Source organism: Microcebus murinus, chromosome 21 (assembly GCF_040939455.1).
Source record: "Microcebus murinus isolate Inina chromosome 21, M.murinus_Inina_mat1.0, whole genome shotgun sequence".
NCBI classification, from domain to species: domain Eukaryota; kingdom Metazoa; phylum Chordata; class Mammalia; order Primates; family Cheirogaleidae; genus Microcebus; species Microcebus murinus.
In genome coordinates, this window is record NC_134124.1 from 39,001,234 (window position 1) to 39,027,008 (window position 25,775).

General features: G+C 52.5%; 2 protein-coding genes across 6 annotated transcripts in view; one reads left to right on the forward strand and one right to left on the reverse strand.

The window, feature by feature from the left end:
- The window catches only part of VGLL4 (vestigial like family member 4), a 161,123-nt gene extending 149,800 nt beyond the window's left edge, over positions 1 to 11,323 (forward strand). For all 5 annotated transcript variants that reach the window (XM_012785252.2, XM_012785254.2, XM_075996338.1 and 2 more), the window contains 3 exons: positions 2,498 to 2,720; positions 8,029 to 8,152; positions 8,574 to 11,323. In XM_012785252.2, coding sequence (XP_012640706.1) covers positions 2,498 to 2,720; positions 8,029 to 8,152; positions 8,574 to 8,845 — 619 coding nt within the window. In that variant the 3' untranslated portion in view covers positions 8,846 to 11,323. The remainder of the gene's footprint in view (positions 1 to 2,497; positions 2,721 to 8,028; positions 8,153 to 8,573) is intronic.
- Positions 11,324 to 12,394: 1,071 nt separating this feature from the next.
- Positions 12,395 to 25,775, reverse strand: part of ATG7 (autophagy related 7) — a 256,593-nt gene continuing 243,212 nt past the window's right edge. Inside the window, exon 19 of the mRNA XM_012785243.3 lies at positions 12,395 to 12,689. Coding sequence (XP_012640697.2) covers positions 12,657 to 12,689 — 33 coding nt within the window. The 3' untranslated portion in view covers positions 12,395 to 12,656. The remainder of the gene's footprint in view (positions 12,690 to 25,775) is intronic.

Consider the following 25,775-nt stretch of genomic DNA (forward strand, 5'->3'; position numbering starts at 1 on the left):
TTTGCTGGCGGGGGTGGGGGACGGTATTGTACCATTTTGAAAATTGTCGGGATGCATGTGACATGTGCAGAACCAACCAGAACGTTTTCTTCCATGATTGTCTCATTGGCCTGAACATTTATTCTCTAATTGCTTTTCAATCATTGTGAATAGTCAGTCAGAGACTAAATAGGAAAAACTCTGTGAACTAAATGCTGTGCCCTGTGCAGCTAATGATCCTGCAGTCGGGAAACTAAGCTTAGGGCGTACTTGGGTTCTACTCACCTGCGCTGTGCAGCCTTGGTTGTCTTTATCTGTACACTGTCCAGTCCCCAGCTGAAGCCCTCAGAGGTGGAGCTCATTGTGGCCACACGGTAGATGGGATGTCAGGGCTCAGAAACCTCACTAAGTGGCTTGCCTGCGGGCTGGCACGGCAGGTGCGCAGAGCCAGGGTGTGCCACGGGGCTCTCTGCTGCCCTTTCCGCTGAGCCCTGGTGGCTCACAGACCAGGCCGCATCGCTCTGAAGGCTGTGAGCGCACCCCCCTTCACAGTTCTGTGTCTCCACATGGGCACCCAGGGCGCCTGCCTTTCCTTGCTGGTCATCCTATGGGCTTCCACCATGTGCTCTGGAAGGAACACAAGTAAAACAGGAAATCTGAATAAGGTGGGTGGGTTGTCTTGTTGCCAGGATCCTGGGTGTGATACTTACAGGAGGTCATCACTGGGGGATTCAGGGTAAAGGGTACACAGGATGGCTCTGTGTTATTTCTTGTAGCTGCAAATTAATCTGTAATCTTAAGAAGGCATGCCCATCGCACACATGCATGAGTGTGGGTACACATGATAAAGTGCTAATTTACATGTGATTCCGTTCAGCCAATCGCAGAGGGAGGTTGTGGCTTCTTTCTCAGGGTCATGGCACACAAGCCCAGCTTCTTTGCTAGCAAGACAGGTCATCTGGTTTTAAGGTAAGAGGGTGACTACTTGCATTCTCTGAGAATAATTTGTATTTCTTAAAGAAAAGTCACTGAAATCATTATCCACCACATTTTTCTGTAAAAGACTTGATCATTAACTGTGATAAAAGATTGCTGACAGCAGACGACATGGTGGATTTAAAGAGCGAGACCTGAGGCAGATTCAACAGGGAAACGGACCAGCATTTATGGTCTTTTATAAGCTGTGCCTTACTGGGTGGACTTTTTTTTTTTTTAAATAGAGACAGGGTTTCTCTGCGTTGCCCTGGCTGGAGTGCAGTGGCTCAGTCATAGCTCACTGCAGCCTCAAGCTCCTGGGGTCAAGTGGTCCTCTTGCCTCAGCCTCCTGAGTAACTGGGACTACAGGCATCAGTGAACTCTTAAACCCAACCTGTGCTGGGTTGTTGTCTGATCATTGCAACATATGATGTTGCCTTCAGAACAGGCAGTATCAGATGGAGACAGTATTTGTCATCTCATCTGTGTTCCACACGGCAGCTTCTAAGTGCTGAACACACAGCCAGGGCTGGTGATGGACTTTCCTAAAGCAGATTACTCTTGCTCACATGTTCTGGATGAAGAACTGCATGCTGGCCCTCCACTCTCCAGATTGGCCTGAGTATCCACGCACACAGTGTACCAGAGCAAATGCCACCACTTGTTAGCAGTGCCCTGGGCCAGTGACTCCACTGGGTTGCTTGTCTGAGTCTGGGGTTGCTTGTCTGGCAAGAGGGAGCTGCAGCCTCTCCTTGTTTGTGCTCCTGGGAGACCAAATGAGCAAATGCCTATAGAGTCTTAGGACTCAGCATGTAGGCAACATTCAGTTACTTCAGTTCATCACCATCATCATTGTCATTCTGTCTAAATCAGTGATCCCCAGCCGTTTTGGCACCAGGGACCAGTTTCATGGAAGACAATTTTCCCACAGACCTGGGGAGTGGGTGGGGCAGATGCGAGCAATGGGGAGCAGCTGTAAATACAGATGAAGGTTCACCCCCTGGCCTGCCACCTCCTGCTGTGCATGCCTCATCCCTTCTCCCCCCTTCCCCCAGGAGACAGTTTTTCCATGGACGAGCGAAGGGTTGGGGGCAGTGCGTGGTGGAGCTATGCAGCCTGGTCCCTAATAGGACCAGTATCAGTCTAAGGCCTGGGAGTTGGGGACCACCGGTCTAAATGGCAGGTTCTTCTTAAACTAAGCTGGCCCTGAGCACATACATCAGCTCTGAGCAGGTGGTGTTTGCCATGGAAGTATGCAGATGGGCAGGCGGCGCTGCCAAGTGGGGCGCCGCGTTTCTGTTTGGAGGGCCCTGCAGGACTGACTTCAGACCCTGCGGCAGGTGCCTCACCAGCACGTAGGGGCGTTACAGTCAGACTGACCTGGGTTAGCAGCTGGCTCCTCTGGTCAGCTATGTGACTTGAACTTCGAGGTAAAAAATTAAATGAAATAAGCAAGATAAAGTGAAGAGCACAGAGTCAGTGTCTCCTTGCCCTTCAGAAAATGCCAGATATTCTCATCTGAATGCTTATTCCTCTTTTTCAGGAACAAGACTGCTAATGGAGACTGCCGAAAAGACCCCCGGGAGCGGAGCCGCAGCCCCATTGAGCGTGCCGTGGCCCCCACGATGAGCCTGCACGGCAGCCACCTGTACACATCCCTGCCCAGCCTCAGCATGGAGCAGCCCCTCGCACTGACCAAGAACAGCCTGGACACCAGCAGGCCGGCCGGCCTCTCGCCCACACTGACCCCAGGAGAGCGGCAACAGGTACGCCTCTGTCCAGGAGGGTGGCAGAGAGTGAGTCCAGGGGATTGGAGATGAAGCTGGACAGAGAGCCCCAAGCAGAGGACCACGAGGGCAGGGGTGAGGGCACCATCCTTAGCCTCAGTTACACACTTGGGACAGGGAGCAGCAGAGCCAGAGCCTCGCCTTGCAAGTGAATTCCCACTCAGACCGGTGGAGCCGCACTGCCTGGGATCTGTGGCCTTGGGCAGGACGGTCCATGTCTCTGGGGCTGTTTCTTTCTTGCATTATTACACTGGGTGGTCTAGCTGCAGTGTTTGTTCCTGCAGTCTTCCCTGACAGTCCTGTCTCTCACAGGGTCAGTGTAACAATCCTCACAGGAATCCCGAGTTTGCCCATTATAAGGCCACACAGATGAAGTTAAGTGTCAAGTTGGCTTTGCTTTGGGCAGGGACCCTATAAGTCGGTAGTCACGGCGGTTATGAGCGAGTGCTGGTCTGAAACCTGTGATTGGAACGTGAGGATTTTTTTCTTATTAAAGGAAAATAAATTAAATTGTTACTTAATAAACATTGTTTGGTAGAAGAAAATAAATCTTTTAAAAAATAGGGTTCCTGGCCAGGTGAGGTAGTTCACGCTTGTAATCCTAGCTCTCTGGAAGGCTGAGGTGGAAGGATCGCTTGAGACCAGGAGTTGGAGACCTGAGCAAGAATGAGACCCCGTCTCTACTAAAAATAGAAAAATTAGCTGGGTGTGGTGGCACCTGAAGTCCCAGCTACTGGGGAGGCTGAGGCAGGAGGATCACTTGAGCCTAGGAGTTTGAGGTTGCAGTGAGCTATGATAATGCTACTATACTCCAGCCCGGGCAATGGAGTAAAACCCTGCTTCCAAAAGAATAAATAATTAAACAGGGTTCCTAGGGAAATATACAATAAGAAAAGGCATCAGCTTTGAGGAGGTTTGGAATCACTGCATGAGCCTGTGACCTAGTGATAGGCCCGAGGAGATGGCCTGTGCAGCAGGGGGCGGCTCGGCGTCCAGGCGCTGGCGTTCCGCTGCAGGAGCCTTCTGGGTCCTGGTAGCACTCCCCACTTCCTCTGAGGCGCTCGCCAGACAGTCATCCAGGGCTGATGGTGGCTCCGTCCCGCCCGGCTGAGCCCCCGCATAGCCTGCACTGCCTGGTGTCCGCCTCTGAGCTGGTCTGTGAGGGCCTGGGAGAGGCTGTTCTGGTGCTTGGGAATCCCAGTAAAGCTGATGAGCAGTCGCCCACCCTGCTTTGCAGCCTGACGTCACAGTATCGTTTGTTTCATTCGTTCATGTAACAAAATGGTGCCGACTCCTGCTCTGTGCAAGGGAGTACGCCAGAAGCAATGGCGGTCTCTGTCCTTGGCGCACTCAGTTTTAGTCCGGAGGAGAGACTGGTAGTCAGATAGCTAAACTGTAGCTCAACTACCAGCGTATCAGTAGGCAGCCACTGATTGGCTCTGATAACCGGGAATGAGGTCTCACAGATACTCCTTTATTGAGCATTTACTAGCCACTGACCCTCGTGAGGCCCTGAGGAGGCAGTGCCGTGCATGTGAGCTGCAGTCGCAGCTGTGAGGAGCTTGCAGTCTGGTCAGGGACTGAATGAGCGAGGAGAGGATGACACTCTGGGGCAGCAGGCCAGGGACAGGCATGTGGGCAGTGGAATCCACGGAGACTGGCTCAGTCTGCCCAGGGGAGGGCAGGTGTGACCTGCTTTGTGAAGTTCCACAGGCATTGCCGTGAGACATCAGCCAGGGCCTCAAACGTGCAAGCAGAAGAACCCAGTTTTGATTGATTTTAAGTGTAAAAGGGAATTTATTTCTAGAATATAGGGAATTCAGCACTCTAGCCATTGCCACTGCCAGCAGGAAGTCCCTCAGGGAGAGGCCTGGGCCAGGATTCAACCCAAAAATTTAATCACTAGCCCACAAGTCAGGGTGGGTCCTCTGCGGGCCCTGTCCTCCCCAGGCCTCTAGGAAGTGTTTTCTTGGGTGACTGATTGACCTGACTCTGCGAGGCTCTTGAGAATCTTCTGGTTGATTTTGGTCATATTTGCTTTGCAAAAAACTTTGCTGCTGGACAGAGTGACCTGGCTCTCCTCACCATGGTCTTCCTCCACCAACCCTGCGTGGGCCTGGCTGCCAGCCACACATAGCAAGAGCATCTCCTCAGCCCGCTGTGCATGCCGGGAGCGCTGGAGCTTTTCTAGTGAGAACCTGGAGTCCCCTCCTGTGCTCTTACGGGATTCCTGGCAGGACTGAGAACAAGGCCACTGGCCCTGGGCCAGATCCAAGCCACCAGCTTTCCCGACACGTGGCCACCACCTGAGCTGTCATTGGCAGGTGGTGGGGCTTCTCGAGGCCACACACCTCACTGTGCCTGCTGGTCAGCGTGTGCTCCACCTGCCTGGTGCCATTCATCCAGCCCTCCCAGGCGGGTGGCGTGGCCTAGACTGCATGCTACAGCCCCAGCTGCTTAGGTCCTGTGCTGAGGACATGAAGGTGAGCCACACGGTCCCTGCTTTCCAGCAGGTCTGAGGCACCCGCATGTCCCCAAGAGTTTTCTTCCATTGTGTCATCGCGCAGCCAGAGCAAGGGAAATGGCGTGGGGGAGGGTGCTTCCTAGAGTGACAGCAGGATAGGCTGTGCTGCAGCCCTTCCGTGTCCCTTCCGCGGACACAGCGGAAGCCTTCTGTGTGGCAAAAAGTGTGACTCAGATCTGTGGGAACTGGGACAGGAAAGTTCCCAGAGAGGTGTGTCCCAGGAGGCTGCGGAAAGTGTTCCATGATGGCAACTTGGAGGAGGGTATGCGGCACTCCCAAGAAAGGTACAAAGATAGCAAGAGGGTGGCCTCAAGGGCAGCAGCAACTGCGAGGGCAGGGAGAAGGTTAAGTGCTAAACACCCGAAGGACAGTGAGCCTCGGGCTGCTTCCATATTGGTGCTGGCTGCCCAGCGCAGGGGTGGGTGGGGCGGGTGAATGGGCTGTGAGTGACAAAGGCTCATCCTGGTGGGTAACTTGTTTCTGGCCTTCATTTTCCCCATCTGGGAAATAAGGGTGTGTAGGGGGCGGGTGTGGAACCCTGCAATCTGGTGAGCACTCACCATCTAGGATCATGGGGCTTGCTTTGGGTGGACAAATGGCACCAGGTCCCAGCTTGCACTCAGCCACAGAGGCGGGGAGACGCTGGACTCCAGCTCAGTATGCTGGGGTGGTTTAAATGTGTCCAAGAGAACTCACAGGCCACCCTGTGTCCTTGGGTTGGGGGAGGAAGAGAGGATCCTGGCCCTGGACATCTGCCCGTCTGTGGATGAGGGCAGTTCCTCTCAGGTCTGGAGGTGTCCTAAAGATGATGCAGTGCCAGTGGGTTGTCCCGCCCTGCTTGTCCCACTTGAGAGGGGTGTCGTCCATCCTGAAGTGGCCTAAATGCTGGACACTGAGCTTATTTATTCTTCAGCCTAAGCTTCCATTTGTTTATCTTCCTCAATTTCTCTCACACTCCAAATGTGTCCCCACTTTTCAGCATTTGTGTCAGTCAGGACTCAGGTTGTGAGGAACAGAAACCAACTTGAGCCAGCTTAAGCACAGAAGAAAGGGAGTCGTAGTGGGAGGGCTCTGGGAGACGTGATGGGTACAGCCAGGCTCAGGAAGGGCCTTGCCTTGGAGAGCTGAACAGAGGGCAGGAACCCCCTTCCTCCCTCAGCTCTGCGTGTGACCGGGTCTCTCTGCATCCTCTTCTTTCTGCCTCTTGACCCACATGGCCAGCCCAGTGTGGCTGTCCCAAAGCTCCTGAGATCTGCTGCTGACTGCCACGCCCCACTTGAACCTGAGTGAGGCTCAGCAGCTGGCTGGGTTGGATTTCCAGCCTGGCCAAGGGGCACAGCACGCTTCCATGAACGGGGCTGCAGTCTGTCCTGCAGGAGTGGCGAAGACCGCACCTGATGAGGACTCCTGCCTGCACACCCGGGTCCAGGCCCCACGTGCCTCTGTATAGCCCTTCCTATTTCACACTGGACACAGAAGCTGGGGGCGAAAGCCCTCCCCGCGCTCCACCCCGCGAGCAGAGAGCTAGTGTTCACCTCTGCCTGCTTGGCCTCCCCTCTGCGCCCTGTTATCCACACCGTGAAGGCTCATACAGACTGTGTGGCCCCATCTCCACTGCTGATGTGTTGAGCTATTAATAAAACCCCAAACTGTTCATATGGCTGCTGCTAAGCCATCTCTGGATGTGTCATTTCTTGTTAGAACCAAGCACAGGCCCTTATGTTTAATTCCAGTTCAATCCTTATAGATACAGATTTTTATCCTACAACCTATTTTTGTCATTCCTGTTCATTTCTCATTATGAGAAGGCCTGGTGTGCAAGCCTTTTGTATCTTCGTACTAGCTACTGATCTCTTTAAAGAAAGAGCCAGGGAGGACAAGCCCCCATTTTTCTTGGTAGGTACTGCTGTCATCACTGGTACCTTTGGGGTGACCTTCAACTAGCTCCTCAGAGCCCTCCAACTTCCTTGAGGGTAGCAGCAGGTACCTTTCCCAGTGGGAACCTGAGGAAGTTCAGTTTAGTTCACAGATATTTTCTGCCTCAGGTTCTGCACCAAGGCTGGGGGGGGGGGTGTTGTCCAGACATACCTGGTCCCTGCTCTGAAGTATGTGTGGTCTGAGGGACACTGACATTTCCCAGGAGCACCTGCAAGGACTGATTTTTCTTGCTGACTCTTGGGTGTGGGGAGGAAAATGCAGCGTGTGCAGGCAGGGCAGCCAGTGCTGGGGAGGTGCGTCCGCCACACATATGCTTAGGTCCGTTTCTGTCTCCATCCGGGTTTGTATGGTCGTAATAGAACCAAGCAGAGCCGGCTTAAGCAAAAACTCAAGTAGATTGGCAGCGTCCTGGGACGGCTTCAAAAACCCCTGCGGCACAGTGGAGTGTGGTGGGAGGAGCTAGAGTCCCTCCTGCAGCCCTCTGCCAGCTACTGGATGCTTCCTGGCTCCCAGGTTGTCTAAATTCAGATTTGAGAGGTGGGACAGACCAACTGTCAACAGCTGAGCCTTTGTCACTTGTCCCTCACTCATCCCAACAGCCATGACCAAGGAGAGTGGACCTTGGGGTCTCACTCCCTCTGCAGACTGGCTGTGTTTAGTAGCTGGGCCCCAGGGTTGGCGCAGAAGGTGGCAGACAGCTTGACTTTAACTGGCTTTGCTCGGGAAGGGCTCCAGGACAGAGCCCTGAGGGTGCTGAGGAGGGCTGCAGGGAGGTATGGGGACCGGGCCAGGTCTCCACGCACTGACAGCCTCCGTTCCCCACAGAACCGGCCCTCGGTGATCACGTGCGCCTCTGCCGGTGCCCGCAACTGCAACCTGTCACACTGCCCCATCGCACACAGCGGCTGCACCACCCCCGGGCCCGCCAGCTACCGGAGGCCACCAAGTGGTGAGTGTCTGGGGCTGCCCAAGACGCCGCTGCCGCCCTACACCCTGGAGCTTATTTATTGTCGAGGTTGAAGAGTATTCTGTGAGCATGTGCAGTGCGCACACAGTGTTGTGCGTGGCTTGCGTGGGAAGGGCTTAAGCAACATGCTGCCTCATCCCAGGACCTCATGGTCTAGTCATGGGGAGACAGTAGTTACTGTTATTTAAATTCAATGCCATAGCCTCTCTCTGCACCCAGACCTTGGCCCAGTGCACTAAATATGTCACCATTTTACAGACTCAGGAGGGACCTGCTCAATTTGCCCACCTGAGCTGGGGGAGGTGGCACTCTCGACAGAGCCCACACTGCCACAGTCCCTGAGGGAGGGTGTGCTCGTGTCTGCAGCCACCTGTGGTTTGACTGCTCTCCTGCTTGCCTGCAGCCACTGCCACCTGTGACCCCGTGGTGGAGGAGCACTTCCGCAGGAGCCTGGGCAAGAACTACAAGGAACCCGAGCCAGCACCCAACTCTGTGTCCATCACAGGCTCCGTGGACGACCACTTCGCCAAAGCTCTGGGTGACACGTGGCTTCAGATCAAAGCAGCCAAGGACGGAGCATCCAGCAGCCCCGAGTCAGCCTCACGCAGGGGCCAGCCCTCCAGCCCCTCTGCTCACATGGTCAGCCACAGCCACTCCCCCTCCGTGGTCTCCTGAAGGAGGCCAGTCCAGCAGCGCAGGATCTGCATGGTTTGCCTGAGCTTCGAACAGTCAGCTTAAAACAGAAAAAAATCATGGGGGGGGGGAAGGGGTGGTTTATTCGCAAAAACCATGTTGTTGGGATTTTTGTTCTGTTCTGTTTTCATACTTGCTTGGTATTCATATAAGGGGGCCCTCAAACGTGACAGCAGGAACTGCGTGTGGAACATCCGTCTAATGTAGCATCTTCACTTCCTGCCTCAGTTACCAAAGAAACCTCTGATGCAGGTCTGTCGCCCTGACGGGGCCAGGACTCCACGGCGTGCTTTCTCAGCCATAAGCCATGACGACATTGGTGACCCAGACACTTTGTGCTTTTTCATTTGCTTCTTGAGACTGGGGTGTGTGTGGCTCAGCTACCATGGCGTATTTGGTTCGGTCGTGTGTGCGTGTGTATACTTGAAGAGAACTGTCGTGTCTGATTTGCACTATAGGAGGAGGACTAGAGTTGCCTGACAACTTTAAGTGTGATGCTAGTACTCTGAGGGCAAACTGCTGAAAAACAAAGGGTTTAAGGATGACATTTCTGACCATTTGTGTTTTGTTGTTCTTGTTGCTTTTAAATTTAGACAAAACAGCTTTGGAAGGGGAAGTCTCATACAGGTTACAGGTCTTTGTCTAGATTCCAGGTGCTTGCGACTGGACCGCAGACTCTCCAATCACGGGCATTTTACCTTCTCTGAACACTGCAGTTTGTTAGACTAGAGCTGAAGCTGGAGGATTCCATAGTGCTTAAACATGATGCATGTTTTAATGGAGAAAAAAATAGCTGGTTTCTATTAATTGTATAGACAGTAAACAAAAACCTTAATACTTACTATCTTCTTTTCAGAATTAGTTTATTTTTGTCAGTTACAGTCCTAGATATACTTACTGCTGGTACAGTTGTACTCTAAGATTTGTATTTGATACTCACTTTACTCACAAGTAGTGCCGGGGACAGCCAGCTCCTGGCAGGCCCTTGCAGGGAGCAGTGGAGCAGTCAGCCTGCCTCAGCGCGGATGCTGGAGTCGTCACTGTGGGCTGACGGCATTCATTTTTGCATCCCTATCTGCTTTATACAGGCTCCCAGGGGAGATGGGGTTCGTGTCTTCTAACTTCCCTTGATGCAGAAACTGCTCCTTTGAACTCTTAGCTGAACAGCAGATTCCTGACAATCTGTGATATGGTATTTTGTATGCTTCCTCGTATGCTGGGGCCAAGGCAGTATACATTCCTATGACTTTATACAGTTATTACTGCATTTATCGTTTGCTATATTAATAGCTACTAATTAGAAATTAGGTGGAGCACAAGCATGACAGACAGGCAGTGGCAGTCCATAGCTGCTGTCTCGGTCGATGAGCGTTTCTGTCCCCTGCCCCTCCAGTGTCTGCACACAGCCTGGCCGACCAGACGGCTTGCCACAAGGCACCTGACCAGGTGACGTGGGCATGGCCACCTCCCGTGGGAGGTCTGATGGGTTTGCACAAACCACGGGATCCCTCGAGGCTGGTTTCGGTATGAGAAAAGTCCAGTGTAGCTGTTGAATTTTGGAAATGGGCACCGAGCAGAGAGGTCGGAGGATCAGCACTCGTGTAGCCACATGGCTGCGGCCTTTCCAGCAGTGGAAGAAAAGCCCTTTCCTCTTGCCCCTGCACACATTTCACTCCCACGTTACTGGGCTTCCAAGCTTTGGCATTCAGGCCCCTATATTTTCTGTAGGAAAAATCGTTGAGAACACTTTTTTTTATATAGGTAACTTTAAGACCATCATTACGCTGTGCGTAAAGAATGTACAGAGAAATTTGTAGGTATTTTTTGAAGAACAATTAATTTGTTAATGATATGTAGCTATTTAATTTTTCCCTTTCCTATTGTAATCATTCATATTTTTTTGTTGTTTGAAAAAAAAAGTTGATCTTTTTTTTGTCGTAGATTTGTCTGTAAAAGTGCAGGAACACAGTTATCTATGAGAACACTGCATCTGCATTAATAGCCACTAGTTTGTTATTGCTACAGGCTACTGAGCGTCCTAACAGGAAAACAGCCCGCTGCTGACCAGCTAGCAGGAGCGCTCCTGGACCGTTCTCTTTGTCAGTGAGCGAGGGCGTCACGCCGGGAGGGTCGGCAGTGCTGACGGCAGGGCCTGTGGTGCACTGACCTATCTGTGATAGGCAGTACCCTGGAGGGGCCTCGGGCAGAGGGGGCAGCAGAAAACCAAACCTGTCACTGAGAAAGAGCACCCTCCCTGTGCTAGAAGGGGCTCTGAGACGTTCTTCCCAGAGCCGAGCCATTTGCAGCACGCTCTGACCCTTCTCTCCATGTTTGTAAATCTGTAATATACCTTCTCTGTGGCCTGTTTTTCCTGGAAGAAGAAAAAAAAGGTTTGGCAGGCCATCTTTTTTTTGTACTTAAAAGTAGCCTTAAGAACAATAATAAAGTGCTCTTAAACCACAGGCTGCGTGTGACCCTTCAGTCCTGGAGCGAGCCCGCCAGGCAGGGTGGGCAGCGGCCCCCGGGGCTTGGCTACGAGGCCCTGGGGCCAGGGGGTGCATTCAGTGGCCCTGCACTTGTGTGTGGCCCATCTAAGCCCCACAGAAGCTAGAAAACAGTAATTTTAATTTTCCACTTTCTAGTTTAAGAGAAGCGTCATTTAAAATCTACCCTACAGAAATCCTGCTGTTGTAAGAGTCATCCCCAGACTCAATTTTGACTTTGGCCTAAGACAAAATTTAAAGCCATAAGAACAGAATAAAAGTGTGGAAAGGGTGCCTATGGCTCCTAGGCCACTACAGGGACAATGACATCTTACAGACTGGGCAGGGTGGTCACAGCTGCTAAGGATGTGCCCAGTTCTGTGGGCCGTACAGATGTACAAGCCCAGTAGGAAGAGGCAAGCCAGCCCCTGCCCAATGTGTGGCTGAGGTGGACACACATGAGCAGCCACCCCACCTTAGAGTCAGGGACTCCAAGCCACCAGTGAGGAGGCCCCTTGAGTGGAGAAGGCAGGCAGCTGAGCTCCGTCTGGACCTTGCATGCCCACAAGGGCAGGAAGGAGCCTCACACCCAGGCAGCTGCCAGGACCTGGCCTGAGACCTGCTACGGGGCTCTTCCAGCAGCTCAGGGCAGCAACAGAGACTCCTGTCCTGCCCTGGAGCAGGCAGGCCTGGGCCGTGCCCATAGCTGAGGACAGGCCAAAAGGTGGGCAGCTAGCTCTGTCTTTGGAGTTCGGGGCTCACTGGGATGAGTGTGGTCCCTTCGAAGAGTCTCCACCGGGGCCCCGTGGGGGAGGGGCTGGCTGAGGAAATGGGGGGCAAGGTGGGAGGAGCCCCCAGTAGGGCCTGCACTACAGCCTGGGGGCTGGGCACTGCCTCCTCACAGTGGCTCCAGGCAGAAGCCGGCTTTTCACTTTTCCCCATTTAGTCTGCATTGGGCCAACTGCCACCCCCCTCGGGGTCAAGGGGAAAGGAGCCTGGGGGCTTGACCATCAAACAATTGTGACAACAAGAAAAACAGAACTGCAGATGGAGGGAACCAGGTCCCAGATCAATGGCAATGCCAAAGCCAAGGTTATTATTTAGTTCAGAACTGGCAGGATCAGGAATCTCGACAAATGTAGAACGCTGGAAGCGCCTGGGCAGCGGAGGGGTCCCAGTCCTCCGGGCCTGGAGAGCAGGAACCAGACAGGCCGGAGGCGCAAGCCCTGCATCACCAGTCTTGCTCTGGGGGGCACTGAACGCTCCTCAGCAGGTGGCCAGGGAGGGGTCAGCCCACTCGAGGGGCTGTCTCAGACGGTCTCGTCGTCACTCATGTCCCAGATCTGCGTGGAGAAGGGGTGAGAGTCAGCGAGTCGTTCCATCGGCTGAGGGGTGTCAGAACTCAGCAGCTCCGTGTGCACAGGGAGGCGGCGCTGCCCATGTAGCCTCATCCACGGCTCCCATGTGGCCAGTGGCCTCCTTCTAGTCCTCATACAAGGACACCGAATCTCACACAGGTTACTTCACCTGCCCAAGGCCTCAGCGTAAGAGAGCCAGTGGGTGGGGAAGTGGGGATCTGAACAGGGGGGCTGCCTGGTGTGCGCTGCTGCCTCCTGGCCTCCCACACCCACCGTGGGGGCTTCCTGGCCCAGCCAGTGCCGTCACCCTGGCTCTGTAGCACTCACCGCCACCCAGCTCCTTATATGTGACCGTGTCATCCCTGGCGCGTGCACTTGCCACCTCAGGAGGCTGCACCCCGCACCCATCCGCTCTGAACTGCGGTCCAGTCGCTGACACTCCCAGACTCACCCTGGAGAACTGGCTGCCACTCAGGAGTGAGCTGATTTCTGCCAGCCCCAGAGGTGGCCTGGGGCAGGATGGTGGAGACAGCCAGATCCTGCCTGAGCCCCTCAGCCTGTCCGGTGAGTCCGTCCCTCCGTGTGCACACGGGAGAGCAGGGCCGCCCGGGGCATGGCCATGAGGAGGAGCAAGGCATTGTGTGGGGGAGGCTCCTGCCCTGCCCCGGCTCATTCCTGTGGCCCTTGGCATGAATCCCTGGAGAGGGAGCCGCTGGCATGGCAGGTCCCAGGGCCCCTTGCACCCTGGCTCCCTGGAGGGCTGGTTCCTGAACCTATGCCTTCAGCCTTAAAAATTCCTAGAATTGGTTGCAAAAGGCCACCTCTAGCAGAGCTGAGAGAAGGAACAGTGTGTTTACACGAGGCTGGCCTGGGGAGATGGGAGCCCTGGCCAAGGTAAATATCAACACCAGCTTGGCTTTCAAAGTCAAAGATGTGGAAAATAAATAAAGAGAGAAGGAAATTTCCTCTCTCGTAAGGCCCCAGCTGCCTGGGGTGAGGGTGGTGGTGGGCGTCCCTCTTGCTGCCCCTCCATCTCTCCGAAGAAGGCCTGGCTGTCCGAGGACCCCAGGAGGGATTTTGAAGAGATTCCCATGCCGGCACAAGCAAGGCTGGGGATGGAAGGGGGGCTCTAGGGTCCAGGACCCAAATCCCCTTTCTCTGGGCCCAGCTCCCCACCAAGCTCATCCTGGGCATGCTGCAAATGCCCGAGGGTGGGATCCAGTGACGTAGGGTGTGTTGGCTGCATTTCCAACAGAGGCTGCATTTAGAAGTCCCTGGATCTGATCTTTGGGCTGTGATGGTCTAAATGGAAACCAAGCCACTGGAAGGTTTGCCAGCACAACCCATCTATTGTTTCACTCTCTTGTTCAATGAACACATGTTCCTGGAGTCTTCTCTGTGCCACACACTGTGTAGACCTGCTTCAAATACTCCCTCTTTTACGCCTCACATCTACCTGTGAGGTGCATAAGGGAAAAAGCCCAGAGAAGCAAGGCAGCTGGCCCTGGATCACACAGCAAGCAAGCTGCAGTGCTGGGAGCAGGGGTATGTGGAGGCTGAGGTCAGAGAGCCCTGGGCCAAAAGGAAGCAGAATGAGGTGGGCGAGCCTCCTGGGTGGAGCGCTCTGGGACCTCCCACCCAGCCTCTTGGGGTGGGGGTTGGAGGGTGCCAGCTGGGGCAGGGCAGGACAGGGTTGCTGCCAATGAGTGCTCTCTGCACATGGGCAAGGGTGATTCACAAGGGGTCTCTGGGGGCCGAGCTTCGGCTTCAAGGGAAAGTAGGAGCCTCCGGGGAGCTTCTATCCATTTCAACAGATCTCAGCCATGGGGCAGGGGCTCCTCAGTGCTCAGCCCAAACCTGCCTGGCAGAGGCGGGGCGGGGACTGCGACTGGGTTGCCTGAGACTGGCCCAGGAGGGCACCTGGTGGGCCCTTGCTCCTGGACAGATTCAGCCAATCAAGTAGGGCTGCTGCTGCTGGCACTGCCTGGCCTGTGCAGGGGATCCTACAAGACACCTGCAGGGCTTATTGTGACACAGCTCTACAGAGGGAAGGTGAGGGCGATGGCTTTTACATAACCTCTTGAGATTTTCCAGAACGAGTCCCTGGCCAGGGACGGGCTCTCCACTAGAGCAGCCTGGCCTTTTCCCATCAGCTGGGCTCAGAGGGCAGCAGCCGTCTTCATTATGAACCTCAAGAAACAAGCCTCATCTCCTAGAACGTGGACTCGCAGAGAGTGGCTGAGCTCTGTGGCTCCCTACTGCATCCTCAGCACAGCCCTGGCACAGAGGAGGGTGCGGTGAATTCCTCCTAATGAATGAGTGCTGTAGAAAATGGGCAAAGAGCTTCTTACATGCTAATACTCAAGTGCTGGCAAGGGTATGACGAAACGCTGCCACGGGAGGAGTATAAATTGGTACCATATTTTTTCAAAGAGATTTGGCAATATGTAATACAAATCTTCATCCCTTAAGGAAGAGATCAGTGATCATTTTTTGTAGGTAACATCAAGGTACACCTAGAAAACCCAAGAAAATAAATGCTAAAATGAAAGAGTATTCAGTGAGATAGCAAGATGGAAAACTGACAACAAATTACAGGTTCCCCCATATACAGTGAAAACAACATTCAGTTCAAAAACAGAATGAAAGAGAAGAGCCCAATATAAGAGTAATGAAAAAGATAAATGCTACAGCATAAACCTAACATTAAATGTACAAAATATACCTGAAACAAACCTCTGGAACAGTCCTGCAAAAGTCTTCCCAAGAATCTAACTTAGACATAAAATTAAACTTGGGCAAATGGAGAGCACTCCTTGTTTTAACATAGGTCAATTCCACAGCAATAAGTTTTTAGCTTTTCCAAAGTGAATTTAGAAATTTAACATAGTCTCTATTTTTTTTTTAGCAGATAGGATCCTGTGTTGCCCAGGCTGGAGTGCTGGGAGCTATGCAGTCCAACTCCTAGGTTCAAGTGAGCCTTTTGCCTCAGCCTCCCAACTAGGTAGGACTATAGGTATGTACCACCATGCCTGGCTAATTTAAACTTTTTTTTTTTGTAGAGATGAGGTCTCACTATGTTGTCCAAACTGGTCTAGACTCCTGGCCTCAAGTGATCCTCCCTCTCAGCCTCCGAAAGTGCTGGGATTATAGGTGTAAGCCACCATTCCCCACCCGCAATCTCAATTTTTAAAAAAAATCAAGTGTCTTTTCAGGAGCTAGCCAAGATGGTTCTAAAATCTGGAGAAAGAAATAAGCAAGGACCCGTAGGAAACCCTCTGAACAGAAGAGTGGTGAAGTGTCCCCACCTTATGGTAAGATGTATCATGAAGTCCCCAGGGAAGAGAGGCCCATTGGCACAAGGATGGACAGATGGGCCAATGTGGCAGAGACAGAGGAAGTCCACGTGGAAGCCCAGGATTTGAGTGAACAAGGTCTGGGGGTGATCTCCAATCATTAGAAACAGATAGACTTTTTAATAGATGATATGGGGACAAACGGGTAGTCATTTGGAAAAAGACAAAATTGATTCCATGCCTTCCACGGCACATTAGAATCAACTCCAAATGGAATAGAGATCCAACTGTTAAAGAAATGAAACCATGATACTAGATGCAAACGTAGATGGACACTGTAAAAGACATGCATGCAATTTTACACAGAAGACGACTTTAAGTCGAAAATACAAACTACAAACTAGGAGAAAACATTGCAAAATACTATAAAGTGCTAATCTTTCACGGACAAAGAGCTCTTAGAAATCAAGAAAAAGACCAATAAACAAACTTTGAAAGCACAGGCCAAAAACATGGACATTTCACAGAAAAAGATACACAAATGGCCCTTGGACATAAGAGAAAGTGCTCAACCCTACTCATCACAGTAATAAGAGATATTCAAAGATTTCTTAGGACATGAAAAGTACTGACCAGAGAAGAAAAACCTGTCTTGCATCTCACAAGAACTAAAACTTCTGGTCTTGGAAAGATACACTAAGAGAACGAAAAGGCAAGTCACAGACTAGGAGAAAATATCTATGCTATGTATATAAAGGACTTGTATCCAGAATATGTAAAGAAGTCTTACAAATTAATGATAAAGAGACAGACAACCTGGTTTTATAAATGAGCAAAAGATCTGTCCCTGTCATGTTCACCAAAAAAAAAGGGGGGGGAGGCAAAAGATTTAAACAGACATTTCACAAAAGAGGAAATACAATGACCAATAAGAACCAGAAAAGATGCTCAGCATCTATCGTACTCAAAGAAATGCAAATCCAAACTGCAGAGAGACACCGCACCCTGCCTCTTAGAACAGCTGAAACTGGAGACTAGCAACACCAATTTCTGAGCAGCTGCAACTCACGCGCTGCTCCTAGCAGGAGTGGAAAATGGCAAAGCCACAGTGGAGAAAGTTCTAGTGACTTACAAAGTTAGACATACACTTACCAAGTGATCTAGCCACCCCACTCCTATTTACCCCCCCTCCCAAGTGGAAACTTATGTCCACAGTAAGACTTGTTCAAGAATGTCGGTGGCAGCTTTATTTACAACAGGCACAAACTAGAATCCACCCAAATGTCCATCAATAGGAAAACAGAGAAACGAACTGTGGTATATCCATACAATGGCTACTACTCAGCCATCAGAGGAGCGGAGTACTGACATGCACAACAACAGGTACAAATCTCAGCATCTGTATCCGGGTCAAAGCAGCCCGACACGGGGCCGGGCAGGAACGGGGACATGGAGGTCAAAGTATACAAAGTTGTGGTTATGTAGTACGAATGTCTAGAGACCTAAGGTGCAGCATGAGGACTATAGTTAGCAACACCGTATTGCATACTGGAAATTTGCTAAGAGAGTAGATTTTAGGTGCTTTTACCAATCCACTCCCCCGACGTAACTATGTGAGATGATGTATGTGTTAATTACCTTGTCTGCAGTAACCATTTCATTATGTACACATATGTCAAAACATCATGTTGTACACTTTCACTATACACAATTTGTTTAAAAAGCCTATCATAAAAGACTACATTCTATGTGATTTCATTTATATAAAATCCTAGAAGGGGCAAAAGTCATCTGTGGTAAAAAAAAAAAAAAAAAAAAAAAAAGTAGATCATCGGCCACAAATTGTCACATTGGACACTTTAAACGGGTGCATTTTATTGTATGTAAATTACACTTCAATAAAGTCGATTTTTTAAAAAGCCACACCAAGATAAAATTGGCAAAAATCCTGAGCTTTCTGTCTGTGAGCCTGTGGGATATAAAACAGCACAACCCCCGTGGAGGAAAATTTGGCAACAGCCGACCGAATTACTTGTGCCTTAGCTCTTGGCCCGGCCATCTCCCTTCCAGGAGTCTATCCTAAAGCTGCACCTCCACGACACAAAAGGACACTGTTCACTGCTGCACAGCTTGTTACAGGAAGAGGCTGGAAACAGCCCAGGGCTCCTCCACAGCCCCGCGGCCAGCACCGCCCCTGCATCCCCACTCCCGGGCTGCTGTGGCCCTGAAGCACAGGGAGGAAGAATGTAGCCAACGGATGTGGGCTGATGTCCAGGATTTATTTAGTGAAAGAAAGAAAAATGCAGAGTATCTGTGAATACCACCTTTGTGTAAGAAAAAACTGGAAGTTTTTAATTTTTCAAAAATAAACGCGGGAATGATAAAGTCAGAAATTAATTTAGATGCCTACCTAGAGGGGGTGGGTAGGGATGGAGCTGGGACTGCTCTGAGCATGCCTTTTAGTTGGTAATCATATATGTTTTACATATTTAAAAACCTAAATAAAAAAGAAAACCAAAAGCACAAACAACAAAACAAATATACAAATAAACCAGACTTCATCAAACTCAAAACCTTTTGTGCTTCAGAGGACATTATTAAGAAAGAGAAAACACAACCCAGAGAATGAGAGGAAATATTTGCAAATCATATTGACAAGGGACCTGTATCTAGAATATATAAAGACCATTTACAACTCAATAATAAAAAGACAAATAACTCAATTTAAAAATGGGCAAAGGAATTGAATAAATATTCTCCAAAAAAGGTATAAGAAGCACATGAAAAGGTACTCGAATATCATTAGTCATCAGGAAAATGCAAATAAAAACCATGAGATATCACTTCACTTTCACTAGGATGGCTACAATAAAAAAGTCAGATAATAACAAGTGTTGACAAGGATATGGACATACAGAAACCTCCATACATTGCTGATGGAAATGGAAAGTGGTCCAGCTACCTTATAAAATGTCTTGCAGTTCATCAAGAAATTAAACAGAGTTATCATATGGCATAATAATTCTAGTCCTGGGAAATGAGACGGGGTCTCATGTCCAATGAGACGGGGACGTATGTCCACACAAAAATTTGTAAACGAACATTCATAGTAATATTTATAGTACAGTAGTATGCATAAAAATAAAAAATAGTATTTGTAATAGGAAAAAAGAAACAACCTAATGTCTATCAACTGATGAATGGAGAAACAAATATCCATACAGTGGAATATTACTCAGCCAAACCCCTGCTTCCACTCAGTCTTCTCAACAGCCCAAGGACAATGATGTGACTGCCCCATTTTACAAAGTAGGGAACTGAAGCTCAGAGAAATTACAGAATTTGTCAAGGAGACCGAGCTAGCAAGGGATAGGGAAGAGGATTTTCCCACTTTCTCTCACCACTTCCTAATTGTTAGACATAATTCCTTCTAAAAAAATGATTAAGGACAGTCTCTGAAATCTGCTCTCTGGACCCCAGCCGCCCCTGCTCCATGCACTGCCTGTTACGATGCAGGTGCGGTGAGGGGCCCCAAAACCAACAGCACAGCCAGGCCACAAATAAACCCGGGGCACGGGAGCAGCCAGGCCAGCTTCCGACCTGCTCTGGCTCCCGGGGCCCAACCTCTGTCCTCACACCCAGTTCAGGAGGCGGAGTTGGAACCGCGCAGGGCCCAGGCTGTGGGCTGGCCAGGGGCGGGACTGGCACGGGCCTGTTTGGCTCTTGGCTGGCAGGGGTGGGCTTGGCCCTTCTGGTCAGCGCTGACCAGAGCCGACAGTGTCCCGGCTGCTGCGCTTGATGGAAGAGGGCGGGGCGGGGCCGCCACTCTGAGTCAGGGGGAGGGGACCTTCCACGAGGAGCCAGGAAGAAGGTCCAGGCTGGACCGCACACACCCAAAGGGCCTCAAGCTTTAACTGTCTCCAAGCGAGACAGACGGTCTGAAAGGAGCTGTTTGTCATCCAGTTTCGAACTTGTGTCCCATTTCTGGACCACACTGCCTGCAGCATGCATGACCCAAGCTGCTTCTTTTATAAACACTGTAGTCACCTTGTGACTGGCAAAATTATATTTCTGTGTGGGTGTGTGTTAAAAGTGTTCATTTGTTAAATGTAAATGTTTAAATATACCACAGTTTTTGAAACCCAGTTTGGGCATTTATTTATTTATTTTTTCACTACAAAGATGGAAGCATCCAGACTCTCCGAGCGGCTCTGCTCCCACCTCCCCGCCAGGCCCCTCAGGTGCGCGGTCTGCTGAGACAACAGAGGGCCGGGGGCTGCGTGCCGCGGACCAGGTGAGGACAGCCGCGGCTTCCCCGGCAGACTTCCCCGCCAGGACGCAGTCTGCGGGGGGAGGGCGAAGGCCGCGCCGCGCTTCTGCAGGGACCACACAGCAGCCGCGCGTTCCTGCCCTCGGGCGCGTTCGTGCCCTCAAAAGCCGTTCACCGCAGTTCGGCACTAGGCACGGCGGGGGTCGTTCTTTCCTTTTTGCCTCTCTGGTGGTCAGGATCTTCCTCAAACCCATGGCAACAATGGGGGACGCTGAGCCCGTTTATTCTACGGCAGGGGCCTGATACTCAGTGAGCCCTTCCTGCGCACTGCCAGGAGCTGGCTGTGGGGACTGAGGGAGAAAAAGGAGAGGGGACATCTGAAAATGATTCCACGCAAGACTCAGGGGACAGGCCACAGAGGGACACATGCCTCCAGGAGAGGTGGGCCAGGCCGGGCTGCCCAGGGCGAGGAGGCCAGAGAGAGGGCAGCAGACTGGGGGCCATGCTGGGCCTGTGAGGCCGGAGGGGGTGTGTGGGCGAGAAGGCAGGGGCAGGCGTGGGGAGCAGCAGCGGGCAGGCCGCAGGCTCTCGAGGCTCTGGAGAGAACAGGCCCTGTCGTCCCCACAGGTGGTGGTGACTGGCTATCCCGGCTCACAGGCCCTCCGGCGCTGCTCCGTTCACACAGCACCAGCCTGGTCTTCTCAGGAAACAGCCCCGTCCTGTCTTTCCCCAGGTTTTACAGCCTTCAGAGGCTCCCCCTCGCACACGGGAGAGTGAAATCCAAGCTGGTTTCCACCCCAAGGCCCGGTGCTGCTGCTGCCTCCGAGCTTACCTCCCGAGACCCTGCCTCCCTCTCCAGACTCTGGCCCCGGCCTCCTCCTGGCCCGGAGCTTGGCAAGCTCGCCCCTTCCTCAGGCCTCCCGCATGTGCCCCCTTGGCATAGAAGACCCTTCCCTGGTGCCCGTCCCACACGCTGCCCCGTGGCGGGGGCTGCAGCGCCTTCCCTGCTCACCCATCGGGGTCCGGGCTCCTCATTCTCCACCCACTTGGCTCCTCCAGTGCCCACCGAGAGTTTTCACCGCCGCATAGCCTGCATCTGCCTGCCTTCCCCACGGGACCACGTGCTGCCTGCTCACCACTGTGCCCCCAGCCCGAGCATGGGCCTGGCCCAACACAGACGTTCTGAATGAACCATGATTTGGCCCGTCTGCTCTGGGTGTGACTCCAGGTGGAGAATAAAGGGGGGGTTGGTATGAACATAAGACGCAAGAATCAAACAGTCAAGGAAGGGGCCCTCAGGCCAGCTGGTTGCTGAGGCCTCCGGCAAGTGAAGCCCTTGGTCCCCAAGGCCCAGAAGGATGGTGGGGAGGGCAGCGGGCCAACTTCCTGAGGGAAGTCTGGCCCAGGCCACTGATGCCCCCCCTCCTCCTTCCTGAGCCCCACTACAGGCTGGCCCTGGGCCAGGCCCCGGGTAGGCGACGCTGGGGAGCGGTAAGGGCCCCAGGCAGGATGCCTGTCAGAAAGGACGCTCTGTCATGGCAGCTGAGGGGGATGTCCCCAGAGGGAAACTCCCCACAGGCCACTGACACTGCCTGGCCCAGGTCTGCTTGTGCAACGGCCCACGCCCCAGAGAGGGCCGGGGAAGCGGCGCTGGGTAAAGGCCCAGGTTCCGACCTCCTGGTTCCCAGATTCCTGCCTGGAGCCCCTACCCCATCACACCAGGGGGACATGAGCCACCCTGCCCTCTCACAGGAAGTCCAACACGGAAAGCTCTTAGGTCCTTTTGCCCCTCGGTTGAGGGTGGCTGAGGTGACCTGCCGAGGCCTGCCGGGCCGGCGGACGACTGGCCTTAGGGACGGACGGGAGGGCAGGGAGAGTGCCGGCACCGGACAAGGAAGGGCGAATAGGCCCACGCCCTGCAGGAAGCCTCCAGGGCCCTTGCTGTCTGTCACCAGCAGCCACACCCAGCCTCACCCTCCACCCACAAGCCTGTCGCTGTCCTTTAGTGGAGACGAATGGCTCCTCCCCTCCCCGTGCCGCCCTCTTGAAGACACCTGCCTGCCTTCCCACCTGTAGCCCAAACACTTCCTCCTCAGCCTGGGCTGAGCTGGCACCAGACTTGGGAGAGGAATTAAGACCCAGACTCAGCCCTCCAGAGACCAGGCAGCTGAGGGCCAGGGAGGGAGAAAGGTGGGAGGAGGGGATGCAGAACTTCAGGGGCAACTTCCAGAAGTTCCCTAGCCTTCCCCACCCCCAGCCCACAGGAGCCACTTCAGGACCAGTGTGCAGGGGCCCATGACACCCACCACTCCAGGGGACCAGGAATAAGGTTAAGGTTTTACTAGAAAGACAGAGTCACGCCCAAGGCCTCTGGTGAGATGTGAATAGCGACTTATACAAAAACACAGCAGCCAAGGATGAGGGGAGGAAAAGAGGGCAGAAGTGCTCTACGTTGGTGGGTGGGGCCGCTCCCTGTGGTGGGGCTGGGTGGGGAGCCCCATGTGACCAGGCCTGTGAGCAGTCAGACGCACGGGGGAGGGCAGAGGCTGGACCTGAGCACACAGGTGGGCGGGCGCCACCTCCAGAGGGCACATGCTCCCCGTGCTCCCACTGCCGCCACCAAGACGCTCTGGGCTGCAACTGACAAGGGCGATGTCTGAAAGAGCAGCCTGGTGCCTCGCACCCAGACCCAGAGAAAGAGAAAGGTCGCCCGCCAGGCTGTGCGGCGAGGCGCAGGGACCTGCTCAGCACTTGCAGACTTCCCTGCTCCACCGCCGAGAGCAAAGCTGACACTGAAACTCCGGACAGTGTCCTGGAGGGATGCTCAGGGGTCAGGATCTTCGAGGAGGCACAGGAGAGTGGCAGAGAGTGGCGCAGAGAAGCTAGGAGGCTGGGAAAAGGGGAAAACGGAGGACCAGATCAGGAAAACCTCAGCACAGGCTGGGATCTGATGCCCCAGGGACCTGGCGGTGGGGGGGGACACCAGCCACAGGAAGGGCACAGGCACTGAGCACCTGCTGGCTTCTTTTGTTTGTACCTCCCAGGAAGTGCTGAGAAGCAACAGAAGAAACTTCCTGCCAAGAGGGAAGTGCTGGCATTTTAGCCATGGAATCCTTAATTTCCAACAGAGGACGGGAATTCCCAGCCCACAGTGACAGGCTGCTCCGCCTCTGTCCCTCCTATTAGTCTGGAAAATGGAGCTGGGCCCCGCTCAATCTAGCACCTTCCCTCTGGGGGGTCACTGAATGAGCACCAGCGTCTCTGCTCTCGGGTGCTGGCAGCCTAGGTGCAGGGGCCGTCGGAGGAGAGGCGGGGAGCAGCGGGTTTGGGGGCTCTCCGCCGCTAATTACCAAATGACATCCAACGGGGGCTGGCGTCCAGAGAGCAGCAGCAGCAAAGCCCGGGACGGGCGCCTGGGCCGCGCCTGCTGCCCTGCTGCGCGGGAGGAGGGCGGCGCCCAGGGCTTGTCTGCATTCGCTCAAGCTTCAAAACACATTTTTAAAATTAGGTGGTAAGAATACGGGGTAATTTTTGTGGCACTAACATACGTTCTTTCAAGATATGATTTATATGCTTGGCCCACGTTTTAAGCGGCATGGTTATTGAGACAGATGACCTGGCTGGAGGCTGCAAGATGGTTTCTGTTGCACAGTTCTTATTTTCAGTTCCTTAGAAAACTTTTTGAAAAGTTTCCCTTTAAAAAGGCAGACACTTCTGCATGTTTGTTCTCTACCTCAAAGGGCTTTGGGGTCAACACTGGAGAGAGGGAGGAGAGGAGGAGACAAACTTGCCAGCTCAGAGCTCCGGGGGAGGAGGAGGAGGAGGAGGATGCCACACACACAGATTGCACTTGGTGAGAAGAGAGGATTTTGGAACCTTGAATAATGCAAATGCAGGTGACCTGGAATCTCAGGCCAGGGACAGGCCTCAGTCCTAGGAAGGCGGCAGGTTTTCAACCCCTGCGCGGGGTCCTGAGGGCTCTGCCACGGGCCCCATCGGAGTAACAAGACAGAAGCCACCCCTCTGACCTTCCACAAAGCTGCAGCCACTCACCTGAGCCGACAGAGGGGAGGTGAGGCGAGACGCAGAGGCAGGAGCAGGCGCACGCGCAGGCCGGGCCTCAGCAAGGCCGAGTGCGAAGGCCGCCTTCCCTGACGGTGCGGGACAGCGAGACACGCACACGGAGGAAGCCCAACACCCACGCTTACCTTACGCCACACCCAGAATTAACTCAAAATGGATCACAGACACATACGTAAAAGCTAAAACTATAAAATTTCCAGAAAATAACATAAAAGAAAATCAGTGGGCCTTTGGGAATAGGCAGAGATTTCCTAGGGCACCAGAAGCAGGAAGTATAATATAAAAGAAAAAATTAATAAGCTGAGCTTCAAAATTCAACACCCAAAGGCATTCAGAAAATATATGCAATACAAATATCTGACAAAGGACTTTTGTCTAGAAAGTATAAGAGCTCTTACAACTTGATAAGGTAAATAACCCGATGAAAACGTGGGCCAAGAGATTTGAAAGAAATGTCACAAAAGAAGATAGATATACACATGGCAAATAAGTACATGAAAAGATGTCCAACATCCATCCTCATTAGAGAACGACAATAAAACCCACAATGGGACACCACTACATACCCACTCAAATGACTAATGGAAAGGACCGCCAGCTCCAAGTGCTGGCTGGGATGCGGCGTGCCCAGATCTCTCACACACTGCAGAAATGGCACAGCTGACTTGAAAACCAGATTGGCGGCTTCTTAAAAAATTAAACATATACTTCCACCATAGGACCCAGCAACTGCAGTCCTAGATAATCACCCAAGAACAATGAAACATGTCTGCAGTGGCTCACGCCTGTAATCCTAGCACTCTGAGAGGCTGAGGCAGGAGGATCGATCGAGGTCAGGAGTTTGAGACCAGCCTGAGTAAGAGTGAGTCCCCGTCTCTACTAAAAATAGAAAGAAATTAGCCAAACAACTAAAAATAGAAAAAATTAGCTGGGCATGGTGGCACATGCTTGTAGTCCCAGCTACTCAGGAGGCTGAGGCAGGAGGATCGCTTGAGCTCAGGAGTTTGAGGTTGCTGTGAGCTAGGCTGATGCCACGGCACTAGCCCAGACAACAGAGTGAGACTCTGTCTAAAAAAAAAAAAAAAAAGAAGAAAAGAAACATGTCCACACAAAGACTTGTACACAAACATTCACAGAAGCTTTATTTATAACAGATGCAAACTGGAAGCAGTGTGAGCACTCCTCAGTGGGTGAGTGAATAAACAGCTATGGCACATTCATAAAATGGGACACTACTCAGCAACAAAAAGGAACAAACTACTGACACACACAACAACATGGATGAATCTCAAAACTATTATGTGAGGCTGGGTGCAGTGTCTCACACCTATAACCCTAGCACTCTGGGAGGCTGAGGCAAGAGGACTGTTGAGGCCAGGAGCTCGAGACCAGCCTGAGCAAGAGTGAGATGCTGTTTCTGCA